Below are 19,976 nucleotides of genomic sequence, written 5' to 3'. Positions count from 1 at the left end.
TACCAAATATATCTAATTCTAAAAGCACCTATTGATAAAAATATTCGATTTTTTGCATCAATGATGTTTTTTTAAATGTATTGATTCCAGAATCCCACAAAATATGAATGTGCATTATGTATTGTAATGAATACGTATGTCATCACATCAAGTATGTCATTGTAATTTATAAATCAAAAGAAAACAAAAACAACAACAACGCTATTAAAAATACTTTTTTTTGTGTCAAAAATGAGGATATTTAATTTGCAAAAACGACATTACAAAAATTATTCAAAAAATAAATACTTACATTGGCTCTAATTTTTTGTCTAACTGATGACAAATAATGTCAAACGTCAAAATACACACATTTGTACGAAGCTGTCAAAATAAGCTACAAAAAACACGTTTTTAGTGCTGCTCTGCTGTTTCTGCAATAATTTGCGGAAAAACCGTCTCCACTTTTTCTGTGAGTGTTAATATTAAATTTAATTGTTATAACTCTTTACAAAAGCAATAAATATATCGATTCGCTTCAAAGCGTTGACGAATAAACAAATTCATGATGGCCGACCTCAATAATCATCATAAATGAACCATGATGTACGACCAAAATAACTATGTTTACAGTTGGAAATTATGAAAAAGATGGAAAATAGGATAAAAATTGGGTAAAAATCCGTGTTGAACAGTGACGGCCGTCTATGATGTGACCTATGTTCATCCATACCAAAACATTTCGAACGATACACCAATCATTCAGATCGGTTGAACCGTTTGACCGTTATCCCGGAACAAACATACATAGATAGAAATGTTTTTTCTCTTTATTCAGAAAATCATATAATTACCATTCCAAGCAGCCCAGTGAAGTGGCGTTTGTTTGTAGTAATCTCCTGCTTTCGTATTGGCACCTTTTTCGATAAGAATTTTGATTATATCCAATTGACCTAGAGTGTATGAAAAGTGATGAGATTTAATTTATTAAGGATATTTCCACATTATTCGGAAAAGTGTATAATCACCATTCGAAGCAGCCTTATGAAGTGGTGTTTTGTTTAACCAATCTTCTGCATTTACATTGGCACCGCTTTCGAGAAGAATTTTGACTGCATCTGTTTGACCTAGAAAGCAGAACAATTAAACTTTATTAAGAATTTTTCCTCTTTATTCCGAACAGTTTATAATTACCATTCCAAGCAGCCTTGTGAAGTGGCGTTTCTTTATTTTCATTTTTCGCATCTACATTAGCACCTTTTTCAATTAGAAATTTGAGTGTATTTGTGTGGCCTAGACATGAAAAGTAATTAGATTAAATTTTTTGGATTCTTTTTTTCGATTCGGAAAAGAGTATGATTACCATTCTCAGCAGCCCCATGAAGTGTTTCATTTTTCCAATCTTTGGCGTTCACGTTGGCAACTTTTTCGATTGGATTTGCATAAGGGTAACCTAGAAAGTATGAAAAGTAAATTCCCAGCAATTAATTACTTTCTTTATTCAAATATTTTAAATTACAGCCAAAATGTTAACGCAAACATTTTTTCGAAACACCTTTTCCGAGAATATTATAAGCAAATAAAGAACCTCTTTCGGGGTGAAGAACGAGTGATGAAACCAAAATTTGTAAAACAAATTCTCTGATATCGATTTTCTAACGAAAATTGTTGGTAGATCAATTTTGTGACGTTGCAGAAAATCCACCCTTTTTACTATCAGTATGGACTACTGACGGAATGCAAGGACCATATTTTGAAGACAAGTGGAACGATCTTCAAAATTCAATGATTTTTCTTAATCTATGGTCCAAGGACTTTTAAACCATACATCGTGTCCAAAGGCCTTCTAGGCATGGATTTCGGATATTTCGTGTATATATGGCGAGTCGACTTTTTACCACACGGTTTCGTCGCTCGCGCGAACTTTTCAAAGTAATTCGTCCGTCACCGATTCAATTCATTCATTCGTATTCACTCAAAGATCTCGTTGAAATGGTTATCGTTATAAGCTTTTGCAATAAATAAGATTGCACAGAAGACAGGTGTCTCCTAATAAAAAATTCACATCACAGCGGACGGCAGTTCGCGCGAGTGACGAAACCACATTAGTGTGTTGAAAATTCGAACTCGCATATACACGGAATATACGAAATCCAGACCTAGAAGGCCATTGGCCCCGGTTGATGTATGGTTGGAAACAGAGTATTGCTCAGCGCTGCTGCCATCCACAGCATTTTAAAATATTATGCTGAGAATGCGTCGTCCGTCGCATGCGGAGGTACGTAGCAGTTTTTACATCACCGCGAACAACAATACATGCAGTGTTCTCTATACAATCGTTTGAATGTTTTGAGTCACATAATCGTGAAGAGAACAATGCATTCATTCTAGTTCGCTGTGATGTATAAACTGCTACGTACATTCGCATGCGACGGACGACGCATTCTCAGCAAGATATTTTAATATGCTGTGGATAGCAGCAGCGCTGAGCAATACTCTGGTTGGAAAGCCCTTGGGCCATAGATCAAGAAAAAATATAAAAGTTTGAAAATCGGTCCACCTGTCTTCAAAATATGGTCCTTTCAAAAAAGGGTCAAAATTCAGTTTCATGATCATAGTTGGCACTAAATGAGGTCGTTGACCTCTGAAACATCGATATTCTGATTCTAGAGCTCAATACCTTTCCAACGACCCCCTAACCGTCGAAATCGCTTAATCCGTTCGAAAAATTTATTATTTTAAAAATTTCATATGAATATCTATGAAAAATCAAAATGTCTGTCTGTGGCCAATTTGCGTAGTTGCGTCCGGCACTTTTCGATTTGGCCGCCATGTTGGCCGTGGCCGGCCTCCAAAAGTAACTTCTCGACTTTTGTCCCTACATTCACCGAGGCACATCCACTTGACACACCCCGGACATATGCACCTCTATTTATATGTACCATACAAATGAATCGTTGCGGCAAAACAGTAGCTCTTATTTTTCTCCAAATAATACTGCAACATGAAGTTTTTTTCACACGGTTTATTTGTTGTAATACAACAAATAAACTATTCATAAAAAACTTTATGTTGCAGTATTATTTGGAGAAAAATAAGAGCTACTTTTTCGCAGCAACGATTCAAATGTATATTAAGTTTATATTCACAGTACACAGAAAAAATATCTACCATTGGTAGTACCAACTATTTTCGTCACAAAATTATTATCAGAAATTTTGTGATTCAAATTTTGGTTTCGTCACTCGTTCTTCAACTCGATAGAGGTTTTTTATTTGATTTAATCATGACATCAAACACCTATATTTCCATATGTTAAGCCATCAAACCATTTCGCAGATTTTTTTTTGAGAAAATGAAATAATTGAATCAACAGCTTGATTGGATAGGTGATCGTATTTCGCTGAATAAGTGCTTGAAATCATTATCAGACACAGCTAATATTATTAGTCATCATATGTACAAAGTTTTTCTTTGAATCTCTTCAACAGCAGATACTTTCTGTTTAAAATAATGATAATTATTCATTTTAATTCTTCTTATTTGTTTATTTACCATTGATTGAAGAAAAATTCACAATTATTAAGGCGATGAGAAGGTTTGGCCAATTCAATTTGGTTTGCGACATCTTGGTACTATAAATGCTCTATTTAATAAAATGTACTACTAAAATTCACGATTTGAAGTAAAATGTAAAATTCAACTTTAATTATTTTAAAATTTGTTCAATCACAGCCAAAATCAATTACGCACACTTTTTTCAACGAATCACTTTATTATTTTATAAATAGAATATTATAAAAAGCCAATATTTATCACTTAACAAACTCTTTCCAACGTCATTCGCTTACTGACCAAACACGCGTATTCGTTGATCGTTATATATGTTTGCGAAGCTATGGATATAGCGGCTGATATTTCACAGGCGCTATATAATTCGCGTGATATTTGTGATCTTCGTTTCTGCATATTGTTATTTTCTTCATCTCTCTCTCGTTTTTATAAACTCACATTCAAATATACAGTAGAATAGTAGGGCTATGCTATTCCTGCTCAGTGTTACACACAGACACACGAGTTAAATAGCACCTATGAATAGCGGCTATGAAGCCGCTATATCCATAGCCTGAGTATAATGTCTGGTCTCCGCAGCCAAAATTCAATATGATTAAACTTGTTTGCAATTCCGAATTTAATCATCATATCATTTTTGATTCTTCGAACCACGTTCACAGCATTCAAAACAAATAAAACTTCATGTCACATCAGTTGTATAAACACATGCATTTAGGTATCATTTAAAAATATAAAACGACTGTTTATCTCCAAGAAATGTGACAATTCAACCAAAAACTTGATTATATAAGATCGCATTTGGTTTATTGAAATTTCGATATTTTTTCGTCGAATGTTTACGTCAATAATATTGAACAAGAAAAATATTTACTTGGTTATTGAAAAATTGTGCTTTTCTTAAGAAATGTGCTGAAGTGAAATCATTTTTGGTAGATATGCCAAAATTCATTCTACTGTTTTGGTTGGTTTTGATGAAGTAAATATTTAAAAATATATCCAGAATGTGTAAATTTTTTTATATTATTTCTCCCGCAGATTTTTTAGACCCAAGAAAGTTAAATTTTTACTGGAATACTTTTCAGTCGTCGTTTTAGTCAAAAAAAAATATTCTATTTTCTGATCCAAATTATGTTATGTATATGCAAGTCTTCTTGGGTGTGCGCGCTCGATTCCACAAAAATTTTGAACAATTTATTGTTTATTTTAATATATAAAAACCCTCAAAAATGGTTTTTGTAGGCGACAAAATTCAAAATGGATTTTTTTAGAAAAAACCTCATCAAACTTGATTGGGATGCTTTCAATTTAAAAACTGCTAAATTACCTTGTTTTGAGAGCCACGTTTCACGTTTCTTATTTCGTGCTTGCGAATTAGCTTCCTTTTTGATTGTTTCGACGTAGCCCGAAAAGACATTTCAAACAATAAGAAGATTTTTTGGCCATCACGGGGTGTTATTAATTTCTTTCTTCTCCTGAACCATATTCTTAACTGGTGTTTCTGGCATAATAATGTGTAATTATATCGGTTTCGTGCGTTGCGAATGATATTTAAAGATGATCACAGCTCATGTACCTCTCGATCTCTGACCGAAACATTTAATCAAATTTGCAATTAATTACGAAAATAAGTGTGAATATTTAAATAGTAATCGATTAGTTACTCCATTTAAAAAAAGGATTTCTCGCATCTCAAAATGAAGCTATTTGTTATTGGATAGCTTTATATTCGTGCAACTATTTTCTAAACCGCTTCCATTTCACAAACTTAGCATTTTTTCATAGAAAATATTCACTTTTTCATATGGAGACGGTCAAAATGTCCTTTTTATGTAAATCATTCAAAAGTATTTTCAATGGAATCATATTCACGGCCAATCGATTGATAGCAGAAAAACCATCGTTAATGATCCTTTTATCAATAAAATTTATTGTAGAAACATGTTGAAGCTTCACTGTTTTTCAATGTAATACTACGAATAATTCGTAACATTATTTGAGAGGATAATCAAAGATTTTTTCTCTGGAACACGTTTATTCTTTACGTCTTTCTATCTTTTTATTATTAAATATCAAAAAGGTTGAATAAATAAATTTTGATGTAGTAGCCAATATACCAATTTGAGTTCAGATCAAAAACATATTATAATAATATAAATTGTATTTGGGTGGATTGAGTATTTCAGGTAGTTTGGTAGAATATTGTCGGAGAAGTCTGATGGTGGGATGTTTAGCGATGCAGAATTTCTTCAAAATCGATTAGTATTTGTGTGCGTTTGCTGCAAACTCGACAACTCATCATTCTCCACTACAAGTGCAAATAATTTTTATATGGTGCCGACTCGCTTCAATTTTAAATTAAATTAAAAATTGTCCTCAATACAAAAAAATCACTTAGTGTATCCAAAATCAAATAGTAACCGAGCCAAAGTGTTGTCATAATTTATTGGCCAAATAAAAAAATATTTACTATTTAGGTTGAATCAGGGAATTTGCAAATCTGATGAAATTCGAGTAATGCAAAAAACAAAGACAAAAACAATAACAATATCAAACAGAGTATGTGCGTTAGTCAAAGTATTGAAGTTTTTTCTGTTGAGCTTAACAAATATCTACGAAAATTGTGGAAACGGTAATTATAACGTTTCATATTCGATTTAAGTTTGTTGATCAATGAATTTCGGTTTGAATATTATACACTCCATTTGAAAAGAAAAGTTTAATTTGAAACAAGCTTTTTACGGAACGCAACGAATCCTTCGAAAAGAAAAGCTCAAATTTGTATCTGTGTTAACATTGTAAGATTTGAACATAGAAATTCAAAATATGTACTTGATGGTATTATGTTGGAAGTATATGTGTTAATCCATCTTGGTTAAATCGGTGGCATGGAATTAAATTGTCCAAATTAATAAATAATTAATTGGCGATATTTGTGAATAAACATAGATAAAAGATGGATGTTAAAACACAGACGATTATTTTGGATACATTTTTATCACTGCAAAACTTTGCGAAAAATCTTACACTTTAACGCTAAAATTAAGCTTGGTCAATTAATTCACTAGAGCGAAAATTTCGGATTAATCCGAATTGTTTGACAAGATACTCTTTTGCAACGGTTTCATGTATTTTGATGATAACATTTAATTGGTACGTTAACGCATTTACAGCAAAATTAGATACTGCTTTCATTTCGTTCTAATTGCGTCGATAAGATTGAGGCAACAAATTTCTAGCTCAATTCAAATCAAATGAAATAAAAATACCATTATATTGAGATAGCAAAATAGACTTATTTAATGTCAATCTTTTGTATGTATTTCGAGCAGTTTACCGCTCATCACATTTCTAGCTATTGAAAGATGATAAGTTGGATGATTTCACAAGCAAGGACACCATTTTTTTAATATTTCAATTTTTATATAGTCCAAAACTGAACATTTCAGATATCATGGGGGGGTTTATCTCACCCTTTGAACATCACTACTATATACAGACCAATACAGCACAACCAATAAATCTGTATGAAATGTTGGCCGCAATCGCGCAACTTCAAAATATAAAGAAATGACGCGATAATCACAGGAATCCGTTAGAGGAAATTGTCCAATCGTCTACTGAATTTGTTTATTTAATTGGTACTGTCTCAACTTTAAGAGTGAGGTGACGAAGAAAAATACTAAGAAATGATATGAACAATTTTTGAACTGTCTACTGCGATATACGAAATACTTTTAAGATATTAAATGCGCCTTAAAAATGGCTAGTGTTTCATTTTTCACTATTCCATTCAAGTATTATTTTCGATTAACATTATTCTCATTTCGATCCATTCAGTCTCTATGTGACTTCCGAAAAAGAATCATAGAATCTTCGCCAAAGTTCTGTAAAATATTCTAGAAAATGCTAACATTTCTTATTAATGCTGTTAATATGAGCGTCATTTACCAATAAGTTGGAGAAAAATTCATTCGGCTTTATTCTAATAATTTAAATACAATTCTGTTTGAATATTGAGAGATCGAGTATTCCAGTCATACGTCCTCAAGGGAAAAATTTAAGGGGGGGTAATTGAAAAAAATCGAGAAGGGTAAGCAAAAAAGTGTATTTTGCGAAAAGTGTACTTTTTTCGTTTTTTTTTTTGCTCGGACCCCTGCCGGACGTATGATTCCAGTCAGCAATTGCGTATAAAATGTTTAATCATATATTCTGATTTTCTACTGAAACATCCATGATAAAAATGATTCTGGCTGAAAAGCAAGAATAGATGCAAAGCTTACCAAGTAATATTGTTTTGTCGCTTGTTTGAAAAGAAACGTTTAAATTCTCAAACTACATTTGGTCGAGATTTATCTCTAATAAAAGTGAAAAAAGCATAAAAATACGTGAAATTTTTTCAAAAATATGACTTTTACATTGCCACATTTGATTTGCATAAGAATGTAATAAAATTTATAAAATCAAGATTTCAAAATAGTCTCTAGCACTGAGTAACACCGTATGAGAAATTCCATAAATTTTGATTAGGAATAAAATAAGAAATCAAACTATTTGATTTTTGCGATCAAAAAATTATTTGTCAATAAATTCTAAAATGGATCTAATGCGCTCACCACTGCGCACTTTTATAATACCATATATTCTATCCGATGTTGTATACCCAAGATCTTCAATCAAACTAGGTTACTTTAAAACATAGTATGTAAGGGGTTAAGTTACAAATATCATTCTCTCATTCCTACTGGAAATGTTATGAAGCGTCAATACAGTTATGGTTGACTCTATCCAGTGTAAATGTTTAGTTTTGGCTTCACGAAAGAGCGTAACGACACATACAATAAACGTACATTCGTGGCATAAACACGTACCTACAAAGTTACGATGATGAATAGCAACTTTTCAATAGCCGCAAATTATTTCCAGTAATTAATTAGTTTTCTCGTGTCTAGATCAGATAAACTATACAAAATCGTAAGCAAAGATGAAAATTCCTTAAAATCAATATAATCTGTCTATATACATGGCCAAAATGTTTGTAAGAAGAAAGTATTGTGCAACAAAAACGTTTTGGTCGATTGAAATATATGGCTGCATTCCCGTACATTGCCTCAAGAATTGAGACTAAATACAGCATCTTGTAATGAAATGGGGTATTATCATTGCAGTGAAAACATTCTAATTTAAAGACGAAAAAAGAAAAAACGTTTCAACATGAAAAATGTGCTGTTTGGCAATGTCATATTGGCTGCGAGGGAGTGAAAAATATGGACGCATGTTTTTGCGTTTGCATTTTTATATTTTCGCTCCGAAAAAAAAAAACATTGACGCGAATTGTAAACATGACGATTATCGAAGCGTTTCTTAAGCTATATCGCATCGTTAAGTTTCATGACGCGTAAGCAGTTTCCCACATATTTGTCGAATCAACATCATATTTAAAACGATTCGAATAATTCGTTGTTGCATAAATCAGTTGGACACATGATGATTGCTCTTTCTCATTCTTTCAATCTCCACCTCCTTCCGTTCTCTCTCCATTTCCCTTTTGCGATATGTCTTGTATGTGGCCGCGAAAATGTGCTCGATACACACTCCATCCATCCATCTCTGTGTCGTGTGTCTCGTACATTTACAAGAGACAAGTTTACGACGTTCTAGCAAGTGCTTTAGTGTCGCTGTATCGTTTTTGGAAAAAAACCAAATTCCAAATGAAAGACAAATAAAACAACGATGAAAAAAAAAACCATCACCCCTCCCGTCCACTATATAATTCCAATTCCGAATGTATAGTTCCAGAAGCTTCGAAATTTTATCGGTCTATTTTAAGTGGAAAAGTGTATGAATGTGACAGAATGAGAACAACAATAACGAAAAAACCCATAAAACACAAAGAGAAGTAGAAAGAGAGAATATTTGAAAAGCATCATAATCTCAGCATATAAAATTGCATTGATGTTTTTGAATTTCAAGCAAAAATAAAATAAAAATACGAACCGAAAGTAAAATATTTGAGTGATTGCGTTGTTAACCAAAATTATGTTCACAATTTGATTTTGCTTTAAATAAAAATATTTTTTGATGAGAATTCCATATGTGTCTGTGTTTCCATACGCCAACTCATTTATCGTTCTTTTCGATTTTCGTTCGATTGGCCGGTGCCAAAGATGAATTCTTGGCATTTTCACAATGTGCCGGTAAGCATGCTTGTGTATTTTTTTTTGTGTAAAAATGCACGTGTCATACACAAGTTGTAACATGTAACACAGCACAGTTTACATTTCGGGCTGTTTGACACATTTGTTGAAGGAATCGATTGGATCATTGGACGTAGCTTAAAGTGTAAATGAATGGCATTAAAAGACAAAGACAAATACAACGCATTCAGTCAATAAATCGCCTGGATTTATGCTTCTGAAAGCATCCAAACTTTATTCGGGCCATAATGAGTGCGAGCTTTTTGTGTCTCCTGTTTTTGTCATTGTCTTTATTTTATTTTGTTTGTTTTGCATTACGCATTTGTCTCTGGCGAAATTGATTTCGCGATCCATTTATGATACAGAAAGACTGCATAAACGCTAATTTGTGATTTAACGTGCATTTAAATTATCACGCTAAATCCAGTGTGGTAGACGACGTTTCGATAAAAGAGACGCAATTCAAATGATTTCACCAATAAAATTTCAACGATCTACGCGGACCGAGGACACACACAAACACACAACACAACGGAATACAAAAGACTAGAAAAAAGAACTATGAGGATAAAATGGTCTGTTTCGCACATTTTGCGTTAAATTATTGTGATATTTGCGCGTGCTATTGTATCATTGATGAGGCTTGCGAGAGCAAGATAAGAGTCTGCATGTCTGAGCCGAAACTGTGTGTATTTTTTTTTGTCTTCATTTCAGCCATAGACATCGAAGCAAAAGACTTATATCTTCTGTTTAGTCGTCCGCAAGACGTTGCAATCTGTGACATGCAAAAAAAATGAGAAGAGAAAATTAAGAGCAGAGAACGAGAGAAAGAGTGAGATCAAGCATTGAAAGGCACTGAAAAATAAGCGAACAACAAGAAGAATTTCTTCCTCGCGACAATCGGCAATGATTTATATTTAATAAAATAAATTCACATATGAGAATTTGAGACTGAAGAAGACGAGCGCGCGACCGTATTCGCGCCATTACATGAAAATCTCTTACACACTCATTCTCTTTTTTCTCATTTCTCTCTCTCTCCCTCTATAATAATACGCTATTCGAAATCTATCGCGCTGTGACCTCTATTCTATTCGAGAAATTTCACGCAGGAATCAAAATGGTGTGTATGATATAGAGATGGAAATGGAGATAAAATGTTACGAGAAAAGACACAGAGAGGACAAAATATATCTATGTTATCCGGCTGTTAAGTTCAAAACCACACACATTCATCGCATATTCTCGCTGCGATACAAATTCATCGTCAATTCTTCCGTCTCTTTAAAAAAAAATTCTGTCTCTTTCCCATTCTCGCTCGCTGTGTGTGTCTGTCTTTTCATTTCATTTCATTGCGTTTCATTTTCGGCCACATGAATTTTGATTCGAAGCGAAAATTTTGCAGGCATGTGGTGACAGACAAAACTGGATTTGTCCAGATAATTGCATTACATTTACTTAATATCCTGGTTACAAATGGTTACTAGATTTACTATCTTCATTGTCATCGTCGTGGCTGCAGCTCGTAGCCATGGACTAAATCTTTATTCAGTGCGTGCTTGTTTTTTGTTCGGTTGTTGCCTATTTTATAAAATAAAATTGCCGAGACATGCCTCCATCAGCTATGCTCATCTCTGTCGTTGCTCTCCCTCCCCCTCTCTCTCTTTTTCTCTTGGCTCTTCCTCTTTCTCATCCCTTTTTGCGATGGTTTTACGCCTGACAAATAATTTAACCGAGAGACATACGCATAAAATGGCCCGTTCATGTGCACGCAAGCGACATACTGACTGACGATGTGCATGAGCAAGCGAGACATGTATGTAATAATGTACGACAAGAGATATATATTGACTTTTCCAATAATTTTTCTTTCGTCCATGGTTTTTTTTTTGTCTTTCTGTCGTTCTCTTACTCTCTATCTCTCTATTATTATTTTTTGGTGTGGTATTTTCGAGAATCAGTTTTAATCTTAGTTTTCTATCTAACTAACATTTTGTTTCTTTCGTATATTAATTTAATTCATCCTTCGTTTGTTCTTTGATTGTGTGTTGTTCGAATCACAAATAAAAAAAAGAAGACACACACACTTGGTGCCTCTCGCACTCTTTTTCAGTTTAATCTACATACATGTATAGATGGGAAGATGTTGAGTGACTCTGTGTGTCGGTCGGTCGGTTTGTTGGATGGTTGACTCTCTTTCTCTTTTTATATTTTGTTGGCAAAATTCATACGCGGACAATTCCCGCAAATACAGCACTATTGCATGGTTTGCGCGTGTTTGCGATTGTGTATTTGTGTTGCTTGAATTATATAATTTTTGTGCCTAATAGAAAAATCGAGTATTTTTCCACTGAATTTCTCGTTCTCCGGTCGACGAAAGCGCTCATTCGTTCATTTTCGGTGCTGTCTTTCTTCTGTTTTATGTCGCTGTGTGCCTTTTATTCAACAATGGGATGTGCGCGCGAGCGCACGCCTTAATGTCATACAGGCTGTCTGTCTGCCCAGATCGAGTCGTTTAATATTTTTGTTGCACTTAAAGAAGTTCGATTAATGCTTGGTCGTTTGCTAAGATACAAGTTTTTCATTTTGTTTGGTTTTTTATTATTTCTTCACTTCTTTCAGTTGTACCAAGATGCTTTTATTTATTTTTTTGTATCCTTTTCACTCCCTTATGTTGGGATGCTTTTTTAGTATCTGACTCATTATTATTGCTGGTAATAGCAACAGTAGCAGCATCAACGTTCATGTGTATACGATGCATGAGCTCTAATTATTTATGTGCATGTCCTTACAACTTGACACTGATACGAAGTACAAAAACCATACATACACACACTCAGCAGTTATATAACCTGTCATTGGCTGGGGTGTATTCACACAATTATTTTTCACCGGTTTCAATGTAAGATTTGTTGGCCTACTGGCCAAATATTTGATCGATTGAGTGCTATCAATTTCAGTTCAATTGACCCATTATTCGGCGCCTTCGTCTCCCCCGTTTCGACGACAACATCCACATCATCATCATCATCATCATCATCATTGTTCTCATCGTCGTCGTGTTGTAAAACACAAAAGCAATAATTTGCGTTTCGCGTAAATTTGATCTCGCGCTAGTAGTGAATGTGAGTGTGCTTTTTTTTTGTACATCAAAAATGATTCACAGAGAGACAGTGAGCTGTTTCGCCATAGATTCCACGCATTTTTATTTTATATTTTCGAGTATTTTCGCATTTCATCGATGCGATACGACAAATAATATGTTTTCTATGTGTGTTTATGTGCTTTTGCGGTGATTCAGGGAGACAAACGAACAACGATTCGTACGATACATTTATTGCTTTTCAACGTTGCTCTTCGTCGATACTGCTGATGATGCTCCAGTAATATCTATTCTCTTTGTGCATAACTACGGCATTGTTGTGTGTGACTCTTTTTTCCCTCATAGTATCCGAATAGTGTGTAATAGTACAACCTAACGATATTACTGTTGTTGTATGCGACTATTCTTTTTATTTTTATCTACTCTGTTCTTCTTTCGCTTTGTATAGTTCGTGTCGGTTTTTTGTATTTTTTTCTTTCTTTCTCTCGTTGCTGTTGCTACCGCTGATGCTGCTGATACTGCTGCTATTTCATCTCTTTCTCTCTCTCTCTCTCTTAACAAGAAGCGAACACAATAAAAGCAGCAAAACTATTATAAATATTGTTATGATTGCTTTATTTATTGGCTCACGCTTACGATGGTAGTCCCGTTCCGTTTCTTCTCGTTTCATGCTGCTATCTCTATTCATCGTACGCAATTTTCCGAACATCATCATTCCAGCGGAAAACGGCATTCGGTGATAGTTTTATTTTATTTTATATATTCTTTTTTTCTCTATTTGTTTGTTCATTTTCTCTTTCTCTTCATTTCGGCTCACAACTCCATCGCGTTGTGTATATACATAATGTGTAGTAGTGGTGTACAACAATGCGAAAGAGTGAACATTATAAGTTTTTCGTTTTTATTTAGTTTGGTGTTGTTGCCGTTGCTGTGTGTGATGGAAAAAATGCTCAAGGTCTGAAATAACCATTCAAGATGATAACCATACGATGTTGTATAGTGGTTGTCGAATTAAAAACGAACGAGCAGTTCATGAATAACGCAAAATTGGGCTCTGGTCGATAAATGCCATAAAAGCCAGTATGTCTGGCAGACTGCAGACAAAATATAGTTTTATTCGGTTATTCGGCTGTATGTGAGCGCTCGGCTGCGCGCGCGCCTTCCACCACTTGGAGAATGTGCAAAAGGGATAGATCGAATGATACACACAAAAATTTAAATGAGAGCATACGATCGTGGTGCGCGTCATTTGAGCAACAAAAAAATATATATACATTTCTCAAAAGAAGAAAGACAAACGAAAAAAAAAAATCATATAGCGGGGGCAAAATAGATAACCGAATCGAATAGATATAGATGTAAAGAGTACGAGAGAAATGGACGAGAGTGAGAGACATAAAAAAAAGAAAGAATTGTAAACGCCACATACATACTCCTCTCATAGATTTCACACAATTTGAGTAGAAATAGCATGGTATGTAATGGAATGACAACCAATATGAACACAATCGACTAAAAACTAGCGACACACAGAGAATCATGAAGAAGACACAACTCTTGCTTACACACAAAATACCAATAAAAAAAAATAGAGAATTTTCCTCACACAAACACACATCAAACGTACAATCATATAATAAACCAACTAGCATCAGCGACAGCACACATAAAAAAAATTGGAAAAACGGCGACGCACAGCGCAAACTTAAAGATAAAAGCTTTTGGCTACCACATCGCATCGATGGCAAAGCGACTAAATTTCAAAGAACACCACTCTTTTTCTCTGCGACTGGAAAACAGTGTAAAGTTATCCTTCTACTAGGTTACATTCAGTTTTTTACGTTTACACACCAATCCAAAACCAAACCAATAAAAATGAAACCAATTTGTTCATAAATTAAGATGAAAAAAATGATTTAACCGTTTACACAAACACAAATACATGTAACGTGAGGCCATAGCAATTAATGAGATTAAACAAGTAGTTAAAAGTTGTATAATTAATAAAGTTAAAGTGCAATTCAATGAATAATTAAGAAAAAAAAAGAATTATAAAACGACCGAACGAGTGACACAACGAATGTGTGCATAAGAGAAAAAGACATCATAAGCAGTTTCGATTAACAGAAACCGATCGATTTTTTTTTTTTGAAAAATTAAAAAAAAAACCACACGATTTTGGATTTTATGACAAAGAAAGAAACAATTTAATTTATACTGGACCAATCAAGTGTTGAGTGTATTTTTTTTCGGGAAATTTATTAAACAAGAAGAAAAATGAAGAATGCCGAGTGCTTTAGTTTCACATTAAAATAGTGTTGAAAACGGAAAAAATTCTTACATTTTAAGAAATTTAAGAAAAAAATAATAATAAACGTTGTCTTAAGTTCTTTTTTCCAATACATATTTTTAAAGCTCCAACTTTAATACACTTAAACTTAGCTTAACGAGAAAAAAAAACTAAATAAATATTTTCTATTGATAATAATCTGATTCATTTTTTTTTACTTCAACTTCAATGCCTTAAAACATTAGCTAAGAAAAGGGCGATAAAAAAAATAGTTAGTGAAATTGAGTAAAAATTGAATTTCGGGAGAGAAAAAAATCAGATCAACTATTGTTCTTAAGTGTCTTATTTGGTGTAATCAACACACACACGCGCGCATACAATACAGAAACAAAATAAAAAAAAAACGACATCGAATTTCATGAGGACGAAAAGAAAAATCGCAAAAAGTTGAACATTCCGTTAAAGTTCATATAGTACACAATAAAATCCAACTCATCTCAATAAAAGTGCGTGCGCAAGGACACTACAATTCTTGTTTCTCTGTCTCAGTGTGTGACTTGTTTTTTTTTGTTGCTGTTGTTCTTATTGTTGCTGTTGCTGCTGCTATTCTTGTTGTTATTACTGCTCTGCTGCTGATGGTGCCGATGCTCAGTTTTGCTTGCTCGTGTACATCTTCAGATCAATATTTTACAGTTATTATTATGGCGATTAATGTATTTTGCGACTACAAGTAAGTATATATGTGGTGACCATTGCATGTTAGACACAGAATATACGTTTTCTCTCTGGGTTCGTTTTCTCTCTCTCTCTTTCTCTCTTCATTCTCACTCTTTTTCTCGTCGTCCTTATCGACGACATCTTCCAAATCCTTTGCCAAATTGTAATAAATTGTTTACTGTTTTAAAATGAGCGAAACGATTTTCAAGAAACACACGATATCAAGTGAATGTATGTGACGTTATAAAAATTGATGAAGCAAATGAACAAGAGAAAGAGCGATTTATTTATTCGGTTCTTTGTATATGTACACACACAACAGAGAGAAAGAGTGTGTGTGAGAGAGAGAGTTTACGGAGACGGGAGACTTGCTGTCTCTCATATGCAGTATAAGAACGGATGCGAATGATGCTTATGCAGAAGTGCCCACAAAATGGCACTAATTTTCTGCTCTTATTGCTGCTTCTCTACTGACGCCGTTGACTTACTTCGGTTCGAAATAAGAGAATGTATGAATGTGTGTCTGTAAAAGATACAGTTGTTGTTTTTTTTTGTTTCGGTTTAAATCGTATTGTTTGCATTTCACCAACTTTCCACAAATTGCAATTTTTCATGGCGATTTATTTATGATGTTTGTAAATGCCATTACTATAATTGCAGTTAATGCTGAATTTCCGTATTAAAATGTCCACACGGAATTTGTGAATGTAACGTATATGTGTATAACGTTTTTGTGTATATGGTTTCTGTTTGTGCGTGTATGGTAAATACGGAACGGAAATATGGTGTCATTGAAAGTTGAGGTGGATGTGAAAAGTAGTTGGATTTTCGTGCGGCAAACAGGTGTTTCAAAATCCAACTTTTTCCTGTACAATCAACCACCTGTGGTGATGAAACACTTTACTCAATTCATAATTCTTTCGATTTTGTTTACAAGTGTAATAATCCAATATTTCTTTTATTTTCTTTTCTTTTTCAAATGTGTTTTTTTTCGTTTTTTTTTTTTGTATTCCAGGAATTCCTATGCCATCGAGCAACCATTCGAAAAGTTATATCATCGAGTACAACGCATAGCCGCCAATTAATTAAAATATTCATCGATTGATTTGAAGTGATTGTTTTGGCCAAAGAAGTTGGTTTACCACGGAACCATTTATTTACACTGAGAGAAAGTATTAGTGAGTTCGAGACATTTTATTGAATCGTCAACATTGGATTCATATATATGACGAAAAAAACGAAAATGCTGCTACACATGAAACTGATCAAAATTTTATGGTTTATCCGAATCCGTATCATAAGCCATCATTGCGTAATCGCCGGGCATTACACTAAAGTGTCTTCAGATAAGCATTTGCTTTAAGAAAACTAACACACACAAACAAAAAATTAATGATTTAAAAAAAAACGACAACAACAAATTAATAAATAAATAAATAATAATACAATTTAATTAGTCTAAATTAAAATAGATTTTATCTTAAAGAGAACAAACAATGGAACATTGTCAGTAGCAACTGAAATGGCTAAGCAACAATTGTTATAGATAAATCAAAAAAGTTGTAGTCAATTCAAAAGGAGAAAAAGGAACATACACACCTCACTCGTTTTTCAAAACTGTTGAAGTTAAAACCAAAAAACCTAGTTAAACGACAAAGCACAAAATTTGAACGACAATAAATCACATGATTGGCCAAAATATTTTTGTTAAACAACTGAATTAGTGCCTGTTTGAAAAGTTTCAAAAGAAACAACACCATTGAGAAGCGTTTCATATGTTTTCACATTTTTAACAATTTAAATTGTAATCACAAACTTTAGCTAAAGAAAATTTTATTTGTTCTTTTTTTTTTTTTCAATTATCGATGAAATTTAAGCCACATCTTGCTCGAGTAAACTTTTAAACTTTTTAATTAAAATTTTCTTCATTTGTAGTATTTTAACTGTTGATCGTTTAACTGTGTATTCGTTTCTTTTGTTGGCAAAAAAGAAGAAGAAGAATAAAACAAAATCAGCAAACAACGAATTCTTATAAGTAATTGAATTTATTGAAGATCTGAACAATTTCATCACTTTAATTGTAGCGAGAGAGAAATGCAATTGAAAAAAGAATAAACAACCAAGAAAAGAGAACCTTGATCGGTATTCAACTTGCATAAAATTAGTGCCGTCCAAATAATTAAAACAAAACCAACAAGAACATAAGTCACAATTTCAATTGTTTTTGTTAATAAAAAAAACTAATAATAAAAAAGAACAATTTTATGAAAAAAAAAATTACATTAAATAATAATTAATAATAAACCAATTTATAGATTAAATTTTTTTCAATTAAATCTTATTTAGCATTCAAAATCAAGTTGGAAAAAGGAAAACTACAAAAACAAAAAGATAAAATCTTTTTTAAGAGAGAAAAATATATAAGTCAAGTAGTTGGATTTGGAATACTCAAACACAATAAGGGAAAAAAACCTCTTTCAAACACTCTTATTCTTTTCAATCATTTTACAAACGAAAAATAACATACAAAAAATTTACCAGAGATTTAACACACACACATAATTTATATAAAAGAAAACATAATTTCCTATGCTCAAAATTCCATTTAAATTAACAAAAATCTTTACCGTTTGAGATATACAGCAACAAACACATTCATCGTTCAAAACTAAAAAAAAAATCAAGTAAACATTCCTTTACAAATATTGTTCCAATCAATTCAAACTATATAAGTAAAAGAATAAGACGTTGAACACAAAAAAAAATACGGAGAAGCAGAAAAAAAACACACATAAAGAGATAAAAGACCGAACATTTAACTCAAACCCTGATTATAAAATTACTACTATGCTAATATTCTAAATGAAAATTTAAACTTAAAGAAGAAAAAAAAGTTAAACGAAAAATTATCTAATGAATTGTAAGTTGAACACACAGTTAGCTAGATAGGAAAGTTATTTAACAAATTTTTGTTATCTATTCACATCCACACAAGTTGTGGCATTTGAAGGAAAAAAGAAACAAGTAATTAAAATTTGCTATTGCCATATTGCACACTCAATGAAAAACGAAAAGTCTATCGTAAAGAGTAGCAAACGGACATTTTGAGAAATAAAAAGCTAAGTCTGCATTCATTCTATTCGAGCTATAAAAAAAGACAAACAACAAAACTTAATAAGAACAGCATCGAGAACCTGATCAATTACTACAAAACTTTTTTCCGATCACACACAAACACACACACACACACACACTCTCTCTTATTCCATTTTTTTTGTCAATAAACTTGGATACACACAAATTTAAATTTAATATTTGAATTAAAAAAAATCCCTACACATACACATGCATTCAATACATATCACAGTTAATCTAAAGGACAATTTATATAAATCATTCTTCTAGTTTGTATCCAAGCACACAAACTGAGAACAACAACAAAATAATAATAATAAAAAAAAGACGAAACATCCTTTAAGCCCTAACAATTAAGTAGTTAGAGATTCTTATTATCGAGAGAGAAAACAGAGAGCAAAAAGGGTGTGTGCCTATCGCCTCCTCCCTCATTCACACTTGGACCACATTTTATATAATTGTTTGGACAATTTTTCTCAATCTAGTCTTTCGATTAACACACAACTGAATAAAATGTGATTGATTTTTCATTGACTTTTTTTCTCGTCACAAATTTATTCAAATCTCGAATAATCAAACACCAAATACATTGAGGAAAAGAAGAAAAATCAGAAGAAGAAAATATCGTGCATTCGTTTTTTTTTTGCAAACACTTTCGATCGACAATTCGTTTTGTGCATATACTTAATATTTAAATACAATATATGCGTATATCTCTCTCTATCTATCTACTTCTCTCTCACACACTATCTAAATCTCTCTCTTTTCGTATCCCTTCTCTCTCTCTATTTCAAACACACATTAACACACAATTTTATTACAAAACAAACAAAGAAAAGACAATTAACGAGTAATATCCCTTTTAACATACTCACAAGATCCAAACACACACACATACCACACACCACACTCACATACACTTTCTCTAACTCACTCACACACACACACACACACACACACACACACACACACACACACACAC

At 32.9% G+C, this 19,976-nt stretch overlaps 1 protein-coding gene across 1 annotated transcript; it reads right to left on the bottom strand.

Annotated features, from left to right (window-relative positions):
- Window positions 1-332: 332 nt before the first annotated feature.
- On the bottom strand, window positions 333-3,619 carry LOC116349573 (26S proteasome non-ATPase regulatory subunit 10-like). The gene is made up of 6 exons (XM_031781079.1): window positions 3,535-3,619; window positions 1,343-1,432; window positions 1,174-1,272; window positions 1,008-1,106; window positions 834-932; window positions 333-449 (listed from the first exon to the last, which is right to left on the bottom strand). The coding sequence occupies exons 1-6, from the start codon at window positions 3,605-3,607 to the stop codon at window positions 394-396; spliced, it is 516 nt and encodes a 171-aa protein (XP_031636939.1). The 5' UTR covers window positions 3,608-3,619; the 3' UTR covers window positions 333-393.
- Window positions 3,620-19,976: the final 16,357 nt, after the last annotated feature.

Source organism: Contarinia nasturtii, unplaced genomic scaffold, assembly GCF_009176525.2.
Source record: "Contarinia nasturtii isolate CC-2019 unplaced genomic scaffold, AAFC_CNas_1.1 Cnas_scaffold_129, whole genome shotgun sequence".
Lineage (NCBI taxonomy): Eukaryota > Metazoa > Arthropoda > Insecta > Diptera > Cecidomyiidae > Contarinia > Contarinia nasturtii.
The sequence above is the reverse complement of the archived record's forward strand: the minus strand, read 5'-3'. Positions and strand labels throughout refer to the sequence as shown.